The following is a 24,613-nucleotide window of genomic DNA, read 5'->3' on the forward strand; positions in this document are numbered from 1 at the left end:
AAATGTCTCACCACTTTGTTGAAGATACCTCTTTCATCACTTTGGTAATGCATAATTGTTTTGCCCCCGTTTTGCCTTGCAGTTCATAGGAGTGCCTTGATAAGCAGTTATAGAACAAAGAGAAAAATGCATTGATATGGGTGACTCCTCTAGGCCTTGAGATTCTTCATTTACAAACCATGTGCATGAAGTATTTTTTGCAAATAGTACACCATCCAAGTTAAAACACAATCTAGACCTTGTAAGAACACAAAGTTAGGCATTGAGCTTAGGCCAAACTGTTGCTCTTATGATCAAGACACTAGGCATAATATTTTTATTGGTATGAAAGCTACCAAAGGGTATCCAAACCTCCACGCCCAAGGGGTTGCTATCCAAGATCGTTGACTGGTTCAATTAAAATCAACTTTCCTTTGTAGCTCACATAGAGACTTGTGTAGAAATGCTCTATATATATCTTTGTTTTTGTTTTTTTTGCGCTTATTTTTAGATGGCCACCATGAAAACCCATGCTTGATAACACATCCTAACAAATCGAGTCTTTCTTATGGTTGATTGTTCATGCAAAGGACATTGAACAAAACAATAATTTGTCTAAACTCAAAATGCAAGGTATATGGATGAGACCTAATTGTCTTTTTTCGCGGCAAGCTTCACAATCTCCACAATCATCTTCGATAAGCTCTTTGAAGATTGCAAAATCCGTAAAATTTCATTGACAAGTTACACATGCAAAATCACAATCATAAGGCTCCATAGCTCCCTTGAAATCTTTGAGCTTTAATAGCATGATGTTGGCAATATGTTTCAACGTGCACAATATATGAGCTTTCCTCAATATGCTTGTAAGAGGGAATACCTTGTCAAATTATTATCTAGTTAATATGCTTGTAAGAGGGAATACCTTGTCAAATTATTATCTAGTTATACTTTCTAGTCCATAATACCTTTTAGTAAGGCCACAAGAACACCCCCCAATAAGTAAAATGAATCAAGTGAAAGCACATCAATTGATGTACCATGTTGCTTGAAGTGCCACCAACTTATGCTACCTTGCCCATCCCTTTAAGCAAGATTTTACCTTGCCTCGAGTCCTAAGGTGGTCTATCTCCTCTGCCTCTCTATTGCAATTTGGTTTTCTCTTTTGGCCTCCACGGATGTCAGCACATTTGATGCAAATAGAGGTCCTTCCAAATATCTACCTCTTTTCTCCATGGTGGTACACTAGCCTTGACGATCTTAAAACTCAAAGCTTGATAAATCCGTCCAATCCTCCACATGAGGCATTGGTATTGGCTTTTTATATGTGCCAAGTGTTGTAATTGACCTTTATGCACTTGTCTCTTTTGAAGGACTATTTCATCGCCTCCAATGGGAAGCCTTCTATAGTAGCCTAGCAACTCATCAACCCAATCATAGTGGCCAAGAAAGCCATTTCGAACCTCTTTGACTAAGTCCTAAAACAGACTTCAGCATCACCAGACTTAAACCTTTGATTCATGACTGTAAAAAAAAGACTTTGAAAGTCATAAATATAATTAAGCAAGGAGAATATTTTAAACTTCCTCCTTAACACCTGAACGTGATGCTACTTTTAGTTTCTTCATTGGAATTTAGTTTTTAGGGTTCTTGATTGTATGGAAATTTTTTTCACCAAAATTTTTTATTTGTTGCTTCTGATAAAGATTAATTTCCATGTTTCTGTATCAACTTGGTTTATGAATTATGTTCATAATTCTATATTTAAAGAATATTGATAGCTCCAAACACTTCAGATCTAAAAAATCGTATGACTAGATAGTATATTATGTTACATCTATAGTTAAATTTATAATTAGGTATTTCGGGTGCCATTTGAATAGGTAAATCTTGAAACCGTTTTGTTTCAAAAATCGTAACCATTTCGGATAATGCTGATCCCCATCTACTACAAAGCTGACCCAATCCAGCACTTCGTTAGGAGGTGGATCCCGTCCTAAATAAGGACCTTAAGATACTACTCCCATCCACCAAAAGGTGAATATGCTTTTTCTCTTGTATGTGAAAGAACAGCATTACTTCTCATCAACCAAACTATTTTTTATGAAGTCTGTTCATTGTGACAATCCAAGGACAAATACATTTCAGACTGGTCTGCCAATGATGAAGCAGCATCAAGAATGGCATAAATTTCTAAGGAATGCCAGATGAAATTATGAAGCTCAAGCCACCTCAGATCTTAGGCTCCAATCATGATCTCTGGTACCATGTTGAACAAGCGAGAGGGTTAGAGTACAATTCTGGGCACACTCGGGAGTAACACGACAATAATCTTTAAATTTAAGTTTATGACTAGATACCCAGATCTATTAATAGCACTCTATCTAACCTATCAGCCCTTCACCAAAAGTTACTCTTTATGGACGATTTGTACTTGTGTGTCCATAGAGCATCTCTGAGCAAAAGTCATTCAAGTATATTCCCAGTTCATGTATTCTCTTCTTTTTCAAGGTTTAGCAAAGTCATATCTTGACACGAAGATCCAATCCATATTGATACGCTAGCCTATAGCAAACAATGGAGAAGGATGAAGAAAACTTTCACTTTGCTCAGGTGCAATTCTAGCATTATGTCTGATACCCTTAGGTGCCCCAGCTTGAAGGTAAACTTTAGAAAAAATGGCCTTTGATCACTGATACCCTTAAGGTGCCCGATGTTGAAAACCAGTGTTGATTCAAGCCAAAGTGCAGAGCATCATTCCTTCTGCATTGCTCCCATTTTTGACGGATTGTATACACTGTACTCCCCAAATTCTCGACGACCACTGCACACAATGAGAACTCTGCCATGTAAGAGCTATCTTCAAAGGGAATTCATAATGCTTGCTCTTAGCCAAACCAAATATGTTGTCTAAAAAGAAAAACTCTTACATAGAAGCCCATGCAAAATATATATATATATATATTGTTTCCACAGAGTTTATTCATTTGAAAAAATTAGAGCATATATTACTTGTTAAAAGACAATAAGGAACAGACTGGCCAAAGCCAAGAAGAAACTCACAGCTTATGATGGATCATGAATGAGTCAGCTTTTGTGGATCCAACCTTGTATAGGCAGCTTGTGGCAGCTTCATTACCTGACTACAAGTGCTTACGTATTACATGTAGTGCAAAAAGTGAGTCGGTTGATGCATCAGCCACACTTGAGAGCAATTTGTGATACCAAAAAGGAACAATTACGAGGGCCTGGTACTGCTCCATGACCTAATTGATGCATACGTGGGTTTATTTGGTGTCACAGTCCTCTTGTGATGTCGTTTACTCCAATAGAGGTGATTGGGACAGCCAAACTCCATCACGCTGTCAATTCCTTGGGATCTTTTTAAGGATTTGTTTTCTTTCTGCAATTTCAATTGCCTCTAAATGCTTTCATGATCTTGTGGCACCAGCCGAGGGAGGAGGTGCCAATAAAGATGCCATGGTGCAAACTGGACAAGACTAGAGTAGACCATCAAAGATGATACTAACTACCCACAAGTCTTGGAAGACAATCCAAAGACAAAGAACTGACCTACTAGTAGGACTTAGACTTGGAGTTGGACTAGACTAATCCTAGCAGAAGCCGATCATAGAGACAAAATGGTAACCATTATAGACCTGTAAATTAGTGTTTAGGCAGATACAGACACAGGTAGTTCATGACACCAACACGGGATGGAATTAGATGGCAATCACAACTATAACAGGTGACATCAATATGATTTATCCCCAGCTGACAAGGACATCGTGGCAACTATGTAGTCTTTGATCAGATGTATCAACTGTAAAATCCAGGTTCCTAGTCTTCCCATCATATACAAGTGCCTGTATCTCAGCCAGAAGAGGTTGGGAAATCATAAAACCCGCATTGGGAAATACTCCCTACAATATGCAAAGATCTAGGTTCAGTTGGAGGTCTAGGTTCAGTTGGAGGAGTGATAAAACTTCCTGTCCTTGTGAAACTTCTTCACATACTTGAGCTAGATGGGATTTTCTCATTGAACACATGCGGCCTCCGATATTCTCGCATTCTTGGAGCAAGAGGGACTACCCATACTGTGGACAACTCAACAATCACGTAAGATTATGCCCTTGGCTCAGATACCGACTGAGTGCGCCTCATGTTGGTGTTGTAGGTTGAGTGTCACCTCTTTTTTAGTATTGACACACAGAAAAAACAGGAATGCTAAGGTAAGGATCCCCGCCTGTAGGCTAATTTTATTCAACACAATCCACCTTTGCGGTTGATCTGAATGAGGCTTAGAGACCAAAGACAACACATGCAGTCTGACAAAGTGAGTGCACAACACTTCTGACTGGTCTCAGAAGTGCATCTGACTGTTCACCCTTAGCCAACTACCGCCTAGGGAAAATAAGAGTAGCTCAGTTAGACTGGCAGTTCATCTGGTTCAAAATGAATTTGGGCACTGCAATTGTCAGCAGCAACTGTTAGCTCCTTTTCAGGTGAATGGAGGACAGAAATTGTCAGCTATTATTCACAAGCATTTTGTGGACATGGGTGTAGCATACGAGATGGAATGGCAGCCAGCACGTATGATCGGTCTTTGCAGAAGAAATCCGCCGGAGAGCTTTTCCATGAAGTGGGGCTTCCAGGGGAAGCTGTAGGGAAGGAATGTACTTGCTGTAGAGTTTAGTTTAGCAGTTCATTACAGATTCAGAGGTTCATTGCAGACTCAAATCTCGATGCAAAAGTTCACTGCAGAAACTTTTGTCAGAGCATAACCCGTGGCAGGGAGTGCAGCTGAAAGTGCTTTTGAAGCAGCAGAGGAGAGGACTGGCAGGATTAATCAAAGGGAAGGAGGTATCGACTTGTGGTTAATTTTCCAGGAGAGTGGCCTAGACTTAATCGTACAGAAGGGCGGAAAGGTCTTAGCATGGGCTGACTGAACAGGAGTGGAACACACTGTAGAAGCCACAAAATTTCTGAAAAATGAGTAGATGGGCTGCTAGAGCGGCAGAGCTTCTGAGTGATGAGCAGATGAGCTTCTGGAGTGGCAGAGTTTCTGAGTAATCAACAGATGAACTGCTGGAGGGGCAGAATTTCTGGGCAGCGTGTAGATGGACTGTTGGAGGGGCAGAATGTAAATGGACTGTTGGAGGGTCAGAATGTGTGGGAAGCGTGCAAATGAAAGTCCTTCAGGGGGAATCTGCTAGATAGGGTGGAGAGGAAGGTTGGCAAGGCTGGTGAAGCATATGGAGGATGGCAGTTATCTCACAGCAAGGAGGGACAATGTCTTCAGCATGGAAATCTGTTGCTCACCCTGGGGTTCTTTAATAGGAAAGAGGGAGATGAGATGTAGGTAGGGAAGCTCCACCCCCATGCATGTGAATGTAGGACATAAGGTTCAATGCTCCCAAAGTGCGCTTCTTGTAAGATCGCTTTAGTGCCTTGGGGTCTCTGTGTAGGTTAGGCTATCTAGCGACCTCTATGTTTTGGCGCTCTGAGAGACATACTACAAAGGTGAGTACTGATGGCGCCTAGCAATCGGGATCCCCCTATAAACAAGTCCGATTCTAACTAATAAAATTGAGGATATCGCTACTTCTTGGACTACTTGGCATTGAGATAATTGTGAAACCGAGAGAAAATGCGAAACCACTGGTAGATCTTATGTAATCAATGCTACCAGCCAATTGGCACTTGTGAATACTGATAATTAAAGTATCAATTGACTATCAAAATTCAAACCAAAGTCGATGGTTTATTTCATATATCTGAGCACTCTCCATGTGGCATGAAGATAAACCCTCTTGGGTTGTTACATATGTTACCTGAGGACACCAATACCGTAAGTCAAGTCATTGCCAAATAGATAAGACTACTACGGAGTTGGCAGTACGGCCTCAAATCTGTCTCTGATAAAGCTACATACTATGACACCTTAATAGTACATTCGATTGGAGTGTCAAGGGATTTCTATCCAACATATGGAATATTTCAAGAGCATTCTAGCATATTTACAACAACTTGACATGATTTGAGAATCTGATCCCCAAATTTCTAAACCTAGAAAGAAATGAATATGGCCCATGTCTTGGAGAATTGTGCTGTAAGTTGTGCTTTCACTTTTATGTGCACATGATCCTATGATAAGCAAAAACGCAACATAGAAAATTATGATAGCTATGCTTTGACTTGTTTTGAGAATCAGATGCCAATCCTTCGTTTAGCCAAACGAATAGCTTCAAGTTCGTGTAGCTATGAAGGTGCTTCTAGCATTGGGCTATTTCGACTGATTGACAGCGTACAGGGGAGATTATTTGGACTAATTGACATCCTTGAAGGGGAAAAACGCCAAATGTGAGTACAGTTACACAAGTTTACCGCTTGGCAGGATTATTTGAAAATGCATTTATTGCATTCCACACAATTATACAATAGAAAATTTCAGGATCATGTGACATAGGGAGCAAGGAAGCATGGAAAAAGTCATTTACAGTCACTGGGTGTACAATATTGGAGTCACAAGAGGCCTTGGCAAGGTAGAGGTTGAAGCTCCATGTATAGGCTACAATCAAGAATTAAAGAGCAGGATAGCAAATATGGCATAATCAGGGTCTGCAGATGAAGTTTGAAAACCATAGAAAAGCATCAATTCGAGCACTCCACGCCCTCAGGCGTTGCTTCAAGCCATAAAGAGACTTCAACAATTTGCATTTGAGATGCTCTTGACCTGGAACAAGATAACCTTCTAGTTGGTCCATATAGATCACCTCATAAATGTACCCATTAAGAAAGGCATTCTTCACGTCCATCTAATAAATGGGTAGATGGAAACCACTCTTCTAACAGTTATCATTTCGGCAATGGGAGCAAAGGTTCATCACTAGTTGTTACATACTCCTACAAGTATCCCTGGGGCAATATGCTTGGCTTTTTAATTGTTTATTTGACCATTAGACGTGAGTTTGACTTTGTAAACCCACTTGCATCCAAAGCTGTGTTTGTCTTTAGGCAATTCTTCAAGAGTCCATGTCTTGTTATCCATTATGGCCTGATATTCTTCATCCATTGTTGCTTGCCACTATAGGTCTTGTGCCGGATGTTGGAAAGGTCACCTCCCCATCTGTAAGCCCCCAAATCAGGAGAGCGTGGGGGAGGGAGACCTAGGGCAGAAGATGCCCAGAGAAGAAAGAGAGAGGGGGCTGCCACATGGGCAGCACCTCACAAGAGAAGAAGGCTGCAAAGGATGGAACCTATGGAAGGAGCAGAAGGCGGGGACAGCAAGCCCTAGATCAGCAGGGCGCGATGACATCAGCAGCATACGGCTCTGCACGGAACTGGGAGAGGGCCTGGCAGAGGCGCAGTTATGGCAGCATGTGCAGAAGGAAATGTGGCTGTCAGTGGGCAGGAGGCAGGCATTTTATAGGCTGGATACCTGCCTTGAATGGAGGGCCAAAGGACCCTGAAAGTGTGAGCCAAAAGCCCTGGGGGGTGTGCCCTTTTAGGGCTGGACCAGCCACAGACTGGTCGGCCAGTCTGGTCGGCCAGTCTATAGCAGGCTGGTCGGTTTTTTTTTTTGCCAGCCCCCTTGGGGCCTATAAAAGGAGAGGCCCTAGGCCTCATTTCACATCACTTGGAGCAGTAGAAAAGCCCCATCAGAAAGGAACAGCAGGGAGCTTGTCTTGGGCCTCATCACTGGAGGAGAAGAGAGCATACAGTAGCTGCAGACTTAGCTGAGTGGTGCTGCCCACCTAGGCTGGTGCAAAGACAGTAAGGTGGAAGGGATCTAGACGGAAAGTGTACTTACGCTTGAGGTGGAGCACGCGGACTCGAGTCTAGAGACAGCCAGCAGATAGGAGAAGGACCTTGTGGTAAGATCAGAGGACCACACCATTGGTGGGATTCTCGATCTGTCTCTTTTGTATTGTGTCCATATTTGAGGACGGAAATATATATCTTGGTGGTTTCTCTATCTGGTTGGTTCACTGTCTATTGATGAGTCTGCACACCTATTGTATGCACATAAGTAAAGAAGTCTGTGATTCCACACCCACACCGCACACTGTGTGAGCTCCTGGGCATTACTATAAGTCTTCCGCTGCGTGTACCCTCTGTTGGGTCTTTTCTAACATGGTATCAGAGCCCAAGTAGGAGGCTCACAGGTGTGGGAGCCTGAAGGCAGGGACCTTGCTGAAGGACGACCCTGATTCAGAAGCTCTAGGGAATCGACTTCCATGACTGTCAAGTGCAGAAATCTAAGTTGCATATACAGCCAGTGCTTGGCTGTGTTTTTGGGAGTTGTGCATTGTGCCCTTGCGAGAAGGAGGGTGACTCAGGTTCAGTCAGGTGCATTCAGAATTCTAGTTTACTGAAATTGAGTTTGGTTGACTTTGCTGTGTGGTATAAACAGCAGAGATGTCGACCTCTACAACCTCTTCAGCCCCTGCTTTCCCTTCCTCCTCCCCCAGTTTTCTCTCTTTCACTATCCCTAATTTTGGAGAGTCTGGGAACCTAGACGGGACTAATTACCCGATCTGGAAAGTGAAGATCCGGAATCATTTAGTGGCTCGGAAGTTGTGAAAGCTGACCACGGGACAGGAGTCGAAGCCGGAAGACATGGTGGACAGTAAAGGGGAGGTACTCATGGCAGTAGACAGAGAGGAGCTTGAAGCTTGGGAAGAAAGAGATGCCCATGCCCTGGCAATAATCATAGGAACTACGGCGGACTCCGTTCTTCCGCATATCCAACTGGCCGAGACGTCAGTAGAGGCGTGGGCCACCCTGAAAGATCTGTACGAGACAGACAACACCTCCCGGATTGTGCTTCTTCAGCATCAACTCTACAATCTTGATATGGAAGAAGGAGATACGGTACATAGCCATTTGACGAAGGTCAAGGTGGTGAGGGATCAGCTGGCAGCAATTGATCAGAAGACAGACTCATGCCATCTGGCCTTGATGGTACTGAGGAGACTGCCTCGAAGTTTCAAGAGCTTTGTTACGACTGTGACAGCAGGACAGAGGACCAAACCTCTGACATTGGAGGAGTTGTGTCCATTACTGCTACAGGAGGAAGCTCGGGAGAAGCTCTACAACGAGGATAAAGATGAGAAGGCGATGCTGGTGAAGGATTCCACTGGCAAAGGAAAGAGCAAGCCTAACGGTGGCAAGTCCAATAAAGACGACTCTGACGACGAGGGGACTTCAAAGAGAAAGCACAAGAAGAAGTGTTTCTATTGTGATACGCTCGGACATTTTGCAAAGGACTGCAGAAAGAAAAAGGCGGATCTGAAAAACAAACAGGAGTCTGACTCAGATTCAGAGGGAAAGACCAAAGCAAATGTGGTAATCCAAGAGTTGTTCCTGATGACATCACCGAGTGTTACCGAGGTCAGATATGTTGATCCAGAAATCACAGTAAGGATGTCTAACATAGAGATGTGGGTCGACGAGGAGTCAGATGCCTTTGTGAAGGTGAAGGACAGCATGGAGCGCTTGGTACCTTCCAGGTGTGTGGTTGTTGACACTGACACGAGGGTGGATTCCATGGAAGGCCCTGGGGTCTCATGGTCAGATGGATGCTGGAGTTCAAAAGGGGACAGTACAGGATTACACAAGCGCTTGGTGGGTGCCTCAATGACATTTGCTTTCAGAGCGAACATTCAGGCAGTACAACAGTCTGGTATGTATTTGATATTCTGCATTTGAGCCTTTATAGCATGCTGTGGAGAGACTCTGCTCTTCATTTGTCTCAGGTGATAAGAGACATCGACGTGTTGGCATTGGGCTGAGATGTGTCGGTGAGAGGGGGTGTTGGAAAGGTCACCTCCCCATCTGTAAGCCCCCAAATGAGGAGAGCGTGGGGGAGGGAGACCTAGGGCAAAAGATGCCAGAGAAGAAAGAGAGAGGGGGCTGCCACATGGGCAGCACCTCACAAGAGAAGAAGGCTGCAAAGGATGGAACCTATGGAAGGAGCAGAAGGGCGCAATGACATCAGCAGCGTACGGCTCTGCACAGAACTGGGAGAGGGCCTGGCAGAGGCGCAGTTATGGCAGCATGTGCAGAAGGAAATGTGGCTGTCAATGGGCAGGAGGCAGGCCTTTTATAGGCTGGATACTTGCCTTGAATGGAGGGCCAAAGGACCCTGAAAGTGTGGGCCAAAAGCCCTGGGGGGTGTGCCCTTTTAGGGCTGAACCAGCCACAGACTGGTCGGCCAGTCTGGTCGGCCAGTCTGTAGCAGGCTGGTCGGTTTTTTTTTTGGCCAGCCCCCTTGGGGCCTATAAAAGGAGAGGCCCTAGGCCTCATTTGACATCACTTGGAGCAGTAGAAAAGCCCCATCAGAAAGGAACAGCAGGGAGCTTGTCTTGGGCCTCATCATTGGAGGAGAAGAGAGCATACAGTAGCTGCAGACTTAGCTGAGGGTGCTGCCCACCTAGGCTGGTGCAAAGACAGCAAGGTGGAAGGGATCTAGACGGAAAGTCTACTTACGCTCGAGGTGGAGCACGCGAACTCGAGTCTGGAGATAGCCAGCAGATAGGAGAAGGACTTGTGGTAAGATCAGAGGACCACACCATTGGTGGGACTCTGGATCTGTCTCTTTTGTATTGTGTCCATATTTGAGGACGGAAATATATATTTTGGTGGTTTCTCTATCTGGTTGGTTCATTGTCTATTGATGAGTCTGCACACCTATTGTATGTACATAAGTAAAGAAGTCTATGATTCCACACCCACACCGCACACTGTGTGAGCTCCTGGGCATTACTATAAGTCTTCTGCTGCGTGTACCCTCTGTTGGGTCTTTTCTAACACCGGATACATTGTCGGCTTATTAATCTCCATCACCTTGGCCATAACTGCATGATTGATAGTGTAACTCCATCTATCTGGGACTTTCTTTTACAAGTTGATCTAACGAGCAGTGTAAAGGTCTTTCTATGTAATAAGTATTCACTCCATCAAGTTGCATAATAGCTTTACTTTTTCTAGGACTGCTGGAGCTTGATTAACCAGTACATGGGATGGTACTTGAGTTGTTACCATGGATTACTCATTCCTTGTAGGCCTGACTAATGTAACCTGATGGAATTGTTCCAAAGGTTCTGAAGTTGACACAACTACCAACTTACCATAATTACTACTATTTTCATCAACAATGACATAACAAGAAAAAATCAACTACCTTTTCGCAGAATTCCATAGCGGATAGGCTTTGCTTTCATCATTGTATCCTGTAAGTACACATTTTTGTAATTTGGGATCAAGATTTCTTCTAAGCTTAGCTTGCACATAGGCATATGTTAATGACCCGAAAATTAGAGATTGAAAACAACAAGGCTTCTTTTCAATGACATCTTAGTAGGTTCTTTTCATCCATCATACAACAGGTAGCTTCTGCAATAACTTTAAGAGTGCCCAAGGCTGTTTCAGTGTGTACACACCACTGGATGGTCTAGTCTGGATCAGTTGCCGTTTTTGCACACTCAGGCTACTGCGTCAGTATAGGCGTTGCTTTGTCACCTGTGTTGTGGAGTACTCTTGCTGGACATTTCGCTACCCACATTTTAAGACAGCTGCTGCAAGCAGTCCCTATAAGTAGTTGCTGCACTGGTGCTCTTGGTCACGGCACGAGTCGCAGCAACTACTGCTCTTGGTGCTCTGGGTGCCATTTTTCCACCAGTTCCAGAGGACCCATTGCCTATATTGCTGCCAGCATTTTTTGTGGTTTTGCACTCGGCAGCTTTGCTGGAGTCGCCACTGGAAGTATTGAAAGCCAACATTTTGGAGGGAGCTTTGTCTTGTTCAGTTTCCACTCTATTTTGGGAAAAACCTCTCCTACTGCAACCATCGACATCAGGTCCTACTTCAGCTACAGATTTCGATGCTTTGGGAGTCAACTAGTAGCTACTTCTGTTATCCCACCATACTGTCCGTACAGGCTGTACAGAATCTGGTCTTTTTCAGGGTGCATTTACTGCAGACAGTTTTGCAGGCTTTCCTGCTAAGTTTAGACCTCATTTGCCCTGTCTTTTGGCACATTGCCCTCTCAGAATTTGGGGCTTCTGCTCCATTTATTCTTGCATTTGGCCCTCGTGCCTTAACATTTGATTTTCAGGTACTAGCAGTCTAATTCAATAGGTGGTAGAGACATTTGCCCATAATTTAGCACAGTCACTTTTTGCAGTCAAATTACTTTCGGATTTGTGCATCAGTTGCGCTGGCAAACAATGATCTCTTTGGAATGTCTGCCCCTGAAGACAAGTTAGATGGCACCTTCTACTCAATGTGGTCCTACATAATATCATCTGTTGGTAGCCAAAACCTTGTAGAATATTATTGCAGGTTTTGAGGGTAGACCCCATCACAGGCACCTGCCACTGCACCTGTCACTACAGGTGCTGTTAACACCTTCCAGCACAACTTCTCTCTTGCCTCCAACTCATGAGCAGTCTAGATGGGATGGCAGAGATGCAATATGCTCATGCTTTAATTGCAGTGTCAGTTAAAAGAGTGATAATTCCTCACATCAGGTCTTGCAAAACAGCGAAGGATGCTTGGGATAAATTTGACTCTTTGTATCTGATCCGCAATGAAGCAAGAATTGCATACTTGAGACAGCAGTTGGATACCTTGAAACTGGATGAGGGAAAAGGCATGGATGCCTATTTGACCGAAGTCAAGGACTTTAAGGAATAGTTGGCCAACATTGATTAATTTGTGCCTGATAGATAGATGGTGTCCACTATGCTTAGTGGTCTTCCTGACTCCTATCAAGGGTTTGCCATCACTTCGAGGGATCTCATGTGAATATTTTCCCTCCCCTTCTCTCTTTTTCAAATCTCAAACATAACTTTTTCCCAAAGATCACACGTTAAAATTTCAAAAATAGAAGTTTTCTGAAGCTCACACCTAACGCACCTCGAATGCTACGCACCTAAAGACTTGTACAACCATTTCTTTCGTGTTGGGTCTCACCAAATTTGCTCTGAAGGGGGGTTTGTTGGCTATCTCGGAGCTCAAAGTGTGAAAGAGATTGTGCTCTAGTTAGTGTGTTGGTGTGTGACATGTTTGGGTGGTTGTGTGATTGACATCATCTATGATGCCAACTGTATACTTGTGTGTCAACATCATCTATGATGTCAATGAAGGGTACCTTCCTAACATCATCAGTGATGTATGTGTGTGGAAAGATAAGGCTACCCAGCCTATAAAATGGCGCTTGTACTTGCTATCATCTATCAATCAGACTAGTACCTTACCCTCCATCTTGCATTTGATCATGTGATCTGCTTTGAATTCCAATATTGACGATGATGAGACCTTTGCGCTCATAGCCAAACATAATACGATCAGAATAATCATAGCTCTTGCCACTTATTATGGCTGGCCTCTTTATCAGATGGACCTTAAAATCACTTTTATAAATGGTGATCTGAAAGACGAGGTCTATATGGTCCAACCATCTGGGTTTGAGGTTCAAGGCAAGGAAAAAAAGGGTTGCAACCTATGAAAAGCTTTGCATGGTTTGAAACAAGCACCTCATGCTTGGTACTCAAAAATTGACAAACATTTGCATGGTGGAAAGGGCTTCAATAAGAGTTCATCAAATTATAATCTGTGTACACAGAATGATGACAAAGACAATAGTTCTCATTGCCTATGTTGATGACATTTCATCAATGGTAATAATACAGAACTAACGAAATAGGCCAAATGGAACCTTAAAAAAGCCTTTGATATAAAAGACCTTGGCTTTATGCATTGTTGATTGGGAATTGAGGTTTAGAGACCAAGATATAACATTCATATCCCAAACTTAGTGTGCGAATAAAATCCTCTAACACTTCAAAATGGAGGATTGTAAGCCAATCAATACATCAATAAGTCCCCGTGAGAAATTGTAGAAAGATCAACAAATTCTTGAGTACAAAAGAATCAATGATAGGTTTTACAGATAGTGATTGGGCAGGATGCTTGGATGACAAAAGGTCTACTTCTGGATATGGCTTCAACATTGGATCTGGACTGATATCGTGGAGCAATAAGAAGCAAAGTACTATTTCGTATAACAGCACATTTTCATTTATACTTTAAGAAAACTATGGTGCATGAGAAACTTGTTTGATGAGATTTATCAAAATAGAAAGCATTTGCACAAACAAAAGCAGCATCTACTAATTCTAGGGCATTCATTTTTACAACAAATTTACTTACAACTTCTGTCAGCTGGCAGACAATGTCTGGAAGGGGGGAAGAGGAAAACAGCACACACCTGTGTGAAATATCCCACCTTGCAGGAAGATGAGTAGGCTTGACTGACTCCACAAAAACGGCACGCCACCTTTGGCAAAATTGTGTAATCCCATTTTCTCCTTTCTGTAGCAACATCTCGACTACTTTCTTTCCGTGAGGACCATGACCTAGCAGAGAGACCCTCTGTGAAGGCAAAGATCTTGCATGTCTTTGTGATGGGATGTTATCTGCTGTTGTGATTTCATTTTTTGCATCGTCCAATTCTTCTAACAATAAGTCATCGGCATTGGTGTGGTTGACCTTTACATTTTCTGCACCAGGCACCTCATCTACAAGACTGCCAATGTCAAACCTTTTAGCTGCACCACTAACAGTATCTCTTGTACTTTGAGTAATGTTTTTGTTAGCACTGCCCAATTCAGCACTTTCAATCACACAATCCTTGCCCATGTCAGCAAATGCAGCACTAAAAATTTCTCCTGACAAGTTTGCAGCTACATTATTCTCTCCTTCATTCAAATCTGTAGTCTCATTTCTAGCACCCAATTTCTCCTTTGTAGTATTCTGGCAAACCAGATTTTCATCGTCCCTCTCTGTTAACAACACATACTCCCCCGCCTTGGAGAGGTTATCCAGAACCAAGCCCTTTTTTTTACGAAGGCGACGTAGCTCTCGATGCCCCTTTCCCACAAGTAGAGCTGCCTGTATATCTTCTCGGGTGATATCCCGTCCCCCATAGTAAGCTCGTACAACCTGCCACACATCATGCCATCAATTTCCAAGCTCCAATGCAAAAGAAAAAATTGAAACTCCAGTGGTCAATAACCAAACTTGCCTCCTCAAGCTGGTCTCGCCGTTCTATTGGCATTGAGGTACCATGACGCAGCAAAGCCATAGCAGCTGTTCTAAGCTGAAGGGGTGAAGCTCCTCTCTTGACTCCATCCACTACTTCTGCCTCATTCCCATTTCCCCCTATTGTTCCAGAATCCATCACCCTCCTGGCAAATAAAGGGATACAATAATCTAGAGCCACCTGTTTTTTGTGTGCTTCAGCAGCTCTATGAGCGATCTCATGACAATCTACACATAGTAGAACAATATCATGGGAACGATGACTTTTCAGATGTTCTGGGAAGTGTTGCCTGTAGCATGATGGGATAACCCTATATCGCAAATAATGGCTGCTTTCACCACATCCAACACAGCAATTAGTCTTACTCTGAATGTAAAAATCATTGTTCTCATCTTCTGGACGTCCTTTGGGCTCAAAAAGAAGCTTAACAGCTGGAGGATCTTCATCTACAAACTCAGCCAATCCTCGCTGCACATACCTGCATAGCTAATAACACTGTCACAGCTATGCATACCAGGAAAAAGACGCAATATGGAAATGGCTATAGCAACAAACTTCTTACATACAAAGCAATAATTGAAGTGAACTACTTGTTTTAAGTACTCCTTCAAGCATATAAATGTAAAGAAGCAGAAGGGATTATATCTAACCATTCTAACTTTTTGCGGTCACAATAACAAAGTAAACGCCCATCTCCAGCATATATTCTGCAGTTGTGATAGACTGGTGCTTTGCATGAAAATTTTTTCACAAATCTCTCTCGAGAAGCTTTGAAATCCCCAGCTTTCCAACCCCTAGGAATCCGACGCTCAACATCTCTGCCAACATGGCTAGCCTTAACCTCCCCATGCTTCTCAACCACTCCTAGAGATGTGATTGTTCTGCTGAGATTAAAGAATTCCCATATCTTCATTAATCCTTTTCTATTATTTGACATATCTGAACGAGATTCTATGCACCCCTGTAGGTCACTTTCGGGTTTTCTGTGAATTTCCTGGAGGAGGTTCTTAAGGGATTTAACATTCTGAAGCAGCACACAGGAGGGCGATGGAAAAGATGTCATGTACGGGGTCATATCTGAGGCCAGAACAGCCTCATCTGCCATAGATACAGTGTTCAAAATCAATTTAGTGCTTACAGGGGCGCACTCAGCAAGAGACAGGATTGCTCGATCGGACAATATAAATCGAGGAGATTCATCCTCGGCACGAGCCTGCCAGAAATAGGTGGAGTGAGGTCAGTTAAACTGTTGATCATTTTGGCTTCTTCAAACAACTTTTCAAAACTCAATAGCTATTTGAGACAAGGTAACAATTGTGATATCCGACAAGGTACTAAAAACAAAGCCCTTGTAAAGTTGGGATCATACAATGGTATCCCTCCACTTGCACAAAGCATACAATATCCTCTGAAACCTTTCATCTTCCTGTTCACAGCAAAGCAAGCAAACACTTACTAACATTTTTATGATTAACAGTGTCTTACTGACTGAAATACAGAACAGCAGCCATCAAGTTAATGCATTCTGAATCCCACTTTTCGGAAACAAGATTACCTTTGACTTATTATCAGGATTGCCTCCGTACGCCTTTCGGTAGCTTTGATAACGAGAGAGAAGAGATGCTCCCACCATATTTGATGAAGCACAGTTCCCATCCTTTTCGTACAGCTGTAGACAAATCAAATTTGACCGCCGCACACATTCTTCAAAAGCTGATCCAGTCGCAGAAGAATTCGCATAATTTACATAGTGCTCTTTACTCTCACCTGGCATGCAAAGGACAAGAGGGAGTTAATAAAATTTAATTGACATCAAAGAAGTGCATAAATTCCTACATAAGAGGCGATGGGTTTATGCCAAACCTGCCTTGAAGAAGCTCATTTTGTAGACAATCTGCAATATAAAGAAGATAGTGTGCATCGATGCGTGCATATTCAATCATTTCTTCCGGTAAGGGACGTAGCCGCCAATCAGCACGCTGTCATTGGCACTATGCTTAATTTTTTGATTGCAGTTGGGCAAAATTTGAACTAACCACAAGAAGAATGGGCTCCTAACTGAGCATGGTCGAACATACCCATATTCTATACTGCCATTATCATTTGGAAGGGATGAAAGTATCTCAATTCCTTTCTTCCCCTTCTACTATGTGCAATATAAACTTTTCAGAACCATTTAGCATAAGATAAAAGGCAAGGCTGGATAAGGTACATCATTCACGGTTTTAAAATAGAGCACTACCTGAAACACCTTATTGGTGACAATGTCACAATAGTGCTGGAGTAAATACGCAAGTGACCTTTGAGGCTTACCAAGGATGTCGCAAGCCTGTCAGTTATCATTATCCTAACCATCAGTTGAAATGTATCCTTGGGACAGAAATAAACATTGCAACGAAATTGGCTGCACAGCATTCTTACTCTAGCAGTATCAAATAAGTTGACAATGTAAATGTGAAAATCCCTTTGCAACCAAAGGCTATCACTGTCTGCACCATGGAAAACCTGCAATACATTGAAGTTCATGAAGAAGTCAAAAGGTAATATACGCATCTATCCTTCAATTACAAAATTCACCAGCACCTTGATAGTGCAGAAACATGCCAAACCCCTCGTTTTAAAACTGGAAAAAAAGTGTGACCTTTACATTTATGGTGGTCCCCACCAGGTTTCAAACCTTCAACCAAATGATCGTTATCATTGGTTTTGGACCTAGTTTCTTGTCTTATCAAGATCAAAGATGCCTCGCGACTTTCATCCCTCCCTTGGCAAAGATAAAGAATTATCTCGGCACCATCTAAAAATATATTATATATCGTTCTCCCCAGGTAGGATTTGAACCTACGACCAATCGGTGAACACTCGATTGCTTTACCATTGAGTTACAGAGGACAATTGCAAAGGATTTGGTCCCATATACTTTCAAGACTTCTTGTTCCTTGAGCTGCCTCTTCATATGTAAGACATTGAACATTCTTTCTTGTCATACCATTTGGTCTGACTAATGCTCCTACTACCTTCAATCACATGATGGACCGCATTTTCAGAGAGCACAGAAAGTTTGTGGGAACATTCTTTGATGACATTATTGTGCACTCGAAAGATGAAGAGAAGCATAGGCAACACTTGGCAGTTGTATTTGCAGAGCTCAGGAGACACAAGTTGTTGGTCAACACTAAAAAGAGTGAGTTCTTCATGCCAGAGATCCATTTCTTGGGACACATCATCTCACGGGATGGAGTAAGGGTGGACCCTGCCAAGATAGAGGCAATCAAGAATTGGCCTCCATTGAGGAACCTACATGAAGTCCGTAGTTTTCTTGGCTTGTGTTCATATTACAGGCGCTTCATATGCCACTTTGCTAAGATAGCTTCACATTTACAAGCTTTGTAGAAGAAGGCAGTGCCTTTCCATTGGGGAAAGAAAGAAATTGCAGCATTCAATGGACTGAAGGAAAAGTTATGCTCTGATCCTGTTATCATTTTGCCAGACTTGCGAAAGCCTTTTGTTCTTCAATGCGATGCAAGCGCCAACAGTGTTGGTGGAGTTCTTATACAAGAAGGCAGAGTGGTTGCATATGAGAGCAGGCTGCTCCGAGATGCTGACCACAACATGAATGTGTATGAGCAAGAATTGGTAGCTGTAATACATGCTCTTACTGTGTGGAAGCACTATCTTTTGTTGGAGATATCATAGTCAAAGAGTGTTGGTGTGAAGTACTAGGTGATCTAGTACTAGTATATGTGTGTGAGTCTTGTGTGAGTGCCATTGTCATCATGGGACTTATCCCATATGCACTAGGTGCTAGTGTGTGAGTGAGTAGCCTATATAAGGCTTGTACTTCACTTATCTTGTCATACTTGATGAATGAATGGAAGCCTTTCTTCATGTGTTCATTTGAGCATTATTTTCTCACACCCTAACTCTGTCTCTCTATCTCCCTCATACCATGTTTCTAACATGGTATCAGAGCAGGTTCACCTTGCCATAGCTGCCACACCATCCCAGACCTAACCCTACCCCAAAACACCCTAATTTTGCTTAAGCCCTTCTTTCTGCACAGCCACCATCCTTGCTACCCTCATTTCGCCTCTGTTTTGCATCTTTCTGTGACCATTTCTGCCCGTCTAGCCTCTCCAAAACATACTGGCTGGCACGTTTTCCAAGAGACGCCTGCATACGAGCTGATTCAGAGCTGTTTCATCCCCGTTTTTAGGGTTTGCAGACTGCCACAGCAGAAATCGACCACCCGGACACATTATTTGCAGATTTTCAAGGTCTTTCGGAGGTTTTTCGACCTATTTTAGAGCTGTTACTGCAATTTCAAGCTGTTTTGGTGCTGTTGGAGCATAACCGTCTACATTAGAGGTGATTTCGGGCATTTTCCTCATCTGGTCCAGCATTTCAAAACCCTAAATCACCTTGGAGCTGCATTTCCAGTCACCTTCGAGCTGCTCTTACAGTCGGTTAGCGTTGTGGGGGCCTGCTACTTCATTTCGAATTGTTCTAGGAGCCACCTTCCATGTGGACAGCCTGTTTTTGCACTTCAGCGTGCTTTAGTGAGCTGTTCTGAGGAGTCCAGACCTACTGCAGCACTCAGTTCTACATTTCAGGGTATACTTGCTGGCTTTTTTTTTGGGTTCATTTAGTCTCCATTTCGAGGCATATTCTTGTTGCTTTTCTAATAGGGTTTGCATTTTGCAATCTCTGAGATAATCCACCAGCAGTTGGACACATTTATTCATGCATTTCTCAAGTTGCTGAGTCATTTAGGAGCCCTAGACAAGCCCTTTAAAGTTTATTGGCTTGTTATCTATTTCAGCTTGCTGCTTTTGCTACCTCAGTTTGACACTATGAAGCCTCGTTGTCGTGGTAAAGACTCATCAACACCACTTTCAGCTAGGGATGAGCAGCATGACCATAGAGCTAGGGCTGAAGCTTACTATGTATGATGCAGGTGAATCAGTAGATGCCACACTCCATAGTCAGGCTGTTGGATGCCTCATTTATTTGTGCATTACACGGCCCGATATTCAGTTTGCAATATCACAGGTGAGCAGGTATATGCACAGCCCAAAGACAACACATTGGCAGGTTGTAAAATGCATCTTCCCTTACTTGCAAGGCACAAAGTCTTATGGCTTGATATTTTCCACAGGGAGTGACTTGCAGATGCATACTTACAGTGACTCAGATTGGGTTAGAGATTATGACACTAGGTAGTCCACGAGTGGTAATTGTTTCTTTTTGGGAAATGCTTGCATCTCTTGGCTAAGTAAGAAACAATCTACTGTGGCTACTTCCTCATGTGAAGCTGAGTACAGGGCTTTCACAGCAATAGTTGAATGTGTGTGGCTACGCCGCTTATTTGCTGATCTTCATCTATCATTGGAAGGTCCTTCTCCAATTCTCACTGATAGTCAGAGTGCTATAGTAGTTGCAAAGAATCCTGTGTTTCATGCTCGCATGAAGCACATTGAGGTTCATTATCATTATGTCAGAGAGAAGTTACATGTAGGGGAGATCAATATGATCTATGAAATCCCTCACGCTCTTCGAAATCCATCTCGCTCCTCTGAGAGACAGTAATTTTTGTGAACGAAACTTCCTTCGTAATAACCCGCAAGTACACTTTCTTTTCAGCTCTCCCCCCCCTCTCTCTCTCTCTATCTCTCTCTCTCTCTCTCTCTCTACAGAGACACTAGGGCCCAGGACAACATGTCGGGCTGGACCCCCCCCGAAGGTATTTTATTACTTGAAGAGAATCTGTTACAGAAATTCAGCGGAGCTGTCTGGTACACACCTTCAAAACGTGAAAAATCCCCTTTATTACAAGAGCTTCAAGCTCATTTCAAATTGGCAACATGCCACTTGTCTAAAATCTAGACTAAGTCCTATTACATGCCACTAGGGGCCACTCTGGAGTCTTCAAAGCACTTGGTCACACGAACCGCCTCCTAGATGCTTGTCAAGCTCCCGTAGCGCTTAGAAAAAATAACTCTTCCTAGTACCTGCAACAATTAATTAAAGCGCACCACCATGGCACCTATTAATTGTTAGCGCTTTGCATGCAAATAACTCACTGTGGACTAATTCTAGTCACGGTGGGCATCCCCACTGAATACATGTGCACACCTAAAACAATATAAAAATATATATTTATTCTCTGGTTGACCAGGGTCAACACTCTTGATTATAATTAAGGAGCTTTGACCAAGGGTCGAGGCGCCTTACTTATAGCCAAGTCTCTCCAACCGAAGTTGGTACATCTTGGTTAACCGGGGTTAATCCTCTTAGCGCATGCCAAGTCTTGTTGACCGAAGTCAACACTCTCTGACCGTAGTCAGCTCTGTAGTTCTCTGGTTAACCGCAGTTAACCCTCTTGGTAATAAACCAAGTCTCCTTGACCGAAGTCAGGTTTACTTGACTAGAGTCAAGTATCTTTGACCATAGTCAATCCCTTGACCATTAAAAGAACTCTTTGACCATAATTAACACATATAAAACACTTTAATTATGATCAAATAAATGGTCAACTGTACTTTGACTTAGGATATTTACATTGTGGTGACATCCCCTCAGCTTCTATTCAGTTGACCTCAACTGAAAAGCTTCCTTGTAAACATCCAAAAGCTGTGGATGGTCGGATAACATGTCTTCGTCCATCCACTTGGCATCTAATGCCGTATAATTTTTGAATTTTACAAGATACCTGTAAAACTCCTTACCTTGAGGGCCTTTGTGCACAATATGGTACACAATTTGCTCTGGTTGAAGGACCTCCTCTAGCTCATCCACTTCTGGTAGATCCTCTGATACTGGTTCTGTAGGCTCTGGTCCCTGGAATTTCTTTAGAAGACTCACATGGAATGCATTGTGAATCCTCCAATGCTCTGGCAATGCTAATCTGTATGCAACCTCATTTATTCTTTCTGTAACCCTGAAAGGGCCATAGTATCTCGGAGATAACTTTGCATACACTTTCTGTTTGCCTTTAAACTTGCGGAGCCTAGCTTTTTCAAACTTCAAAAGTACCCAATCTCCTTCCTGGAGATCTAACTGTCTTCTATGCTTATCTGCAGCTCTTTTATGTTTCTCTTGAGACCTTTCAATTGCTGTCCGGACTTGGCTGTAAGCTGTTTGGAGGTCTCTCACAAACTGATCAGCTGCAAATATTTCATCTTTGGTCCTCAATATAGGTGGCAAAATCACTTTCCCATATATGACCTCAAAAGAGGCTTTCCCTGTAGAGCTATGTACTATATTATTGTAAGCAAACTCTACCAACGGTAGGTACTTTTCCCAGTCTGAACTTTGGTCACCCACGTAGCATTTCAGCATATCCAAAACTGTAGAATTTGCTACTTCACTTTGACCATCTGTCTAGGAATGGAAAGAAGAAGAAAAATTCAAATTCGTCCCCATGTTATCAAATAAAGCTATCCAGAATAGACTGGTCATTCTGGGATCTCGATCACTAACAATGGACTTTGAGTGCTCTTGCACCCTCGGGGATCCCTAAATCTCCCTGCTGCTGGAGCTGCAGCCAGTCCTGAGGCACCAGTGATGTTGATTCCTGGCCTCCCTGCTGCTCTGCAATGCAGCCAATTTACCCCCTGCCAAAGGGCCATTAGATTGGGCAGTGAATGCCCCCCAGATCTGGCTGATCACATCGGTTCCCAGCCAGTACAGACTGAACTGACCACTCTGTTAATACTCCAACACAATCACAATAAAGACAGGAGACCCCCAAAAAAATGCAGAGTTGTCTCGAGAGTAGTTAACACCTTTCACTGTTATCGCGATTCACTGTTCGTTCAAAAATAAAGTACCACATCACATCAAGGTACGTTCCAGTGTTTGCCAGGATGTACCGGGGGCTGCCTTACCTTAGGACGTAAGTATGATACAGTGGCTTTAAGAGGAAAGACTCAAGAAGAATGCATGCCACATCAGCACGTGGCATAAACGACATTCAAGGTGACGAAGTGCGCCCACCCCTAGCAACCAACGAGTGGGATCCGATTTTGCCAGTATGCCTACGGGGACATGGACAAAGATATCCAAGGTCTATAACAGCTGTGTGCAGCTCCACAGCTATACTCTTAGACTTGGCCTTTTAGGCTGCACAAACATCAATTACGAGATACCTCCACGTTGCATTTAAGTAGTCCCTCCGTGTAAATTGGTATGCCCCTGTTACGAGTGCATACATTACCCCAAAAAACTGTTGAAACATGAGAAGAGAATTTATACAGGATGACGAATATGTTTACCTCGAAACATCCACAAGAAAAGACATCATACATCGAGCGGAATTCAATGAAATGTACCTTGCGGATGTTGGGATCTTGAAAGACATTTCGCAGAATACCCATTTCATCGTGCAACGCAATAGCATCTATCAAGAAATCTTGCTTGTGCGTTGACACCTGCTTTCATGAACAAAGGACACCCGATGAGATTATACTCTTATAGTCCCAGGCATTTTTAAGGATTTTCACCTCACGACTATAATGACTTGAAATACCTGAATAAGAGCAGTGAAGCCGAGAAAAGACCGCACGCTATGTTGCTCTGTATCGACCGCAAACTCACGTTCTTGGCTCAATATTTCTGCAAGCTTTACCAGCTGACTCTCTGTGTCGATCCAGACATAAGGCTCTGTCATAAGCGGTGGCCCTGCCTCTGTAGATACAAGCGTTTGCGGAATGCTAGAACTCTCCAGAAGTATACTTATTTTATCGTGAAAAGGATGCAGCTCCATTTCTTCTGTTGTAGAGAACGGACGAGTGAGCAATTAGAAAAGGAATGGAAAACAACAAAGTGAGTGAAGATAAAGGTTTGAGGCTCGCGGCATTGCAAAGATGAAGCTGCCCCTGAATCCATAACAATCTACAAGAATTTCAGGCCTACAATAAACAAGCCAATTGCAAAAAACTCGTGAATCCCTGCATATATTGTATTGATCAAGAGCTGGCTTTGCGAATCTTCTACGTGTAAAGGCGTGACAAGCACCTGTGTTTTGACGCGTGCACAGGTGGACGAAAGGACGGGTAGAATTGTCGGCAAGAAGGACTTTGAAGGTGCGCTGAGGTTTATAGTCGTGGAGCGATGAAGAGCGGCAGCGTGGTGAAGTGTAGGAGTAGAAGAGGAAGGCAGCAGCTGATGCTGAAGCAGCCATGGAGCCCAGGAGGATGAAGGTGCGGGTGGAAACCATAGCTGTCGATCACAAGCCAAGGCAAGATCCACCATAGCTCAGCTCTCCAAGAGCAATTCACAGGAAAATGAAACACAGAGAAAGTGAAGCATTTGGTGGAGAAGACCTGCTATATATATATATATACATATACATATATATATATATATATGTATATGTATATATATATATGTATACATATATATACATATACATATATATATATACATATACATATTATATATATATATATATGTATATATATACACACACAATATGCATAACATTTTTCATTCATAGGGACACGTCTCACACTCTTGGGC

General features: G+C 42.9%; 1 protein-coding gene across 1 annotated transcript; it reads right to left on the reverse strand.

The window, feature by feature from the left end:
- Window positions 1–1,923: 1,923 nt before the first annotated feature.
- On the reverse strand, window positions 1,924–24,393 carry LOC147894095 (Polynucleotidyl transferase, ribonuclease H fold protein with HRDC domain-containing protein). Its single transcript, XM_087384588.1, has 12 exons — window positions 24,110–24,393; window positions 23,622–23,863; window positions 23,425–23,523; window positions 17,513–17,596; window positions 17,334–17,420; window positions 16,959–17,070; window positions 16,647–16,858; window positions 16,461–16,517; window positions 15,742–16,304; window positions 15,074–15,569; window positions 14,258–14,991; window positions 1,924–2,803 (listed from the first exon to the last, which is right to left on the reverse strand). Exons 1-12 carry the CDS (start codon window positions 24,309–24,311, stop codon window positions 2,734–2,736), a joined length of 2,958 nt encoding a protein of 985 aa, XP_087240714.1. The 5' UTR covers window positions 24,312–24,393; the 3' UTR covers window positions 1,924–2,733.
- Between the last annotated feature and the right edge of the window lie 220 nt (window positions 24,394–24,613).

This window comes from Dipteris shenzhenensis, chromosome 14 (assembly GCF_047967505.1).
Source record: "Dipteris shenzhenensis isolate YYH24624 ecotype China chromosome 14, Dip_SZ_1.0, whole genome shotgun sequence".
Lineage (NCBI taxonomy): Eukaryota > Viridiplantae > Streptophyta > Polypodiopsida > Gleicheniales > Dipteridaceae > Dipteris > Dipteris shenzhenensis.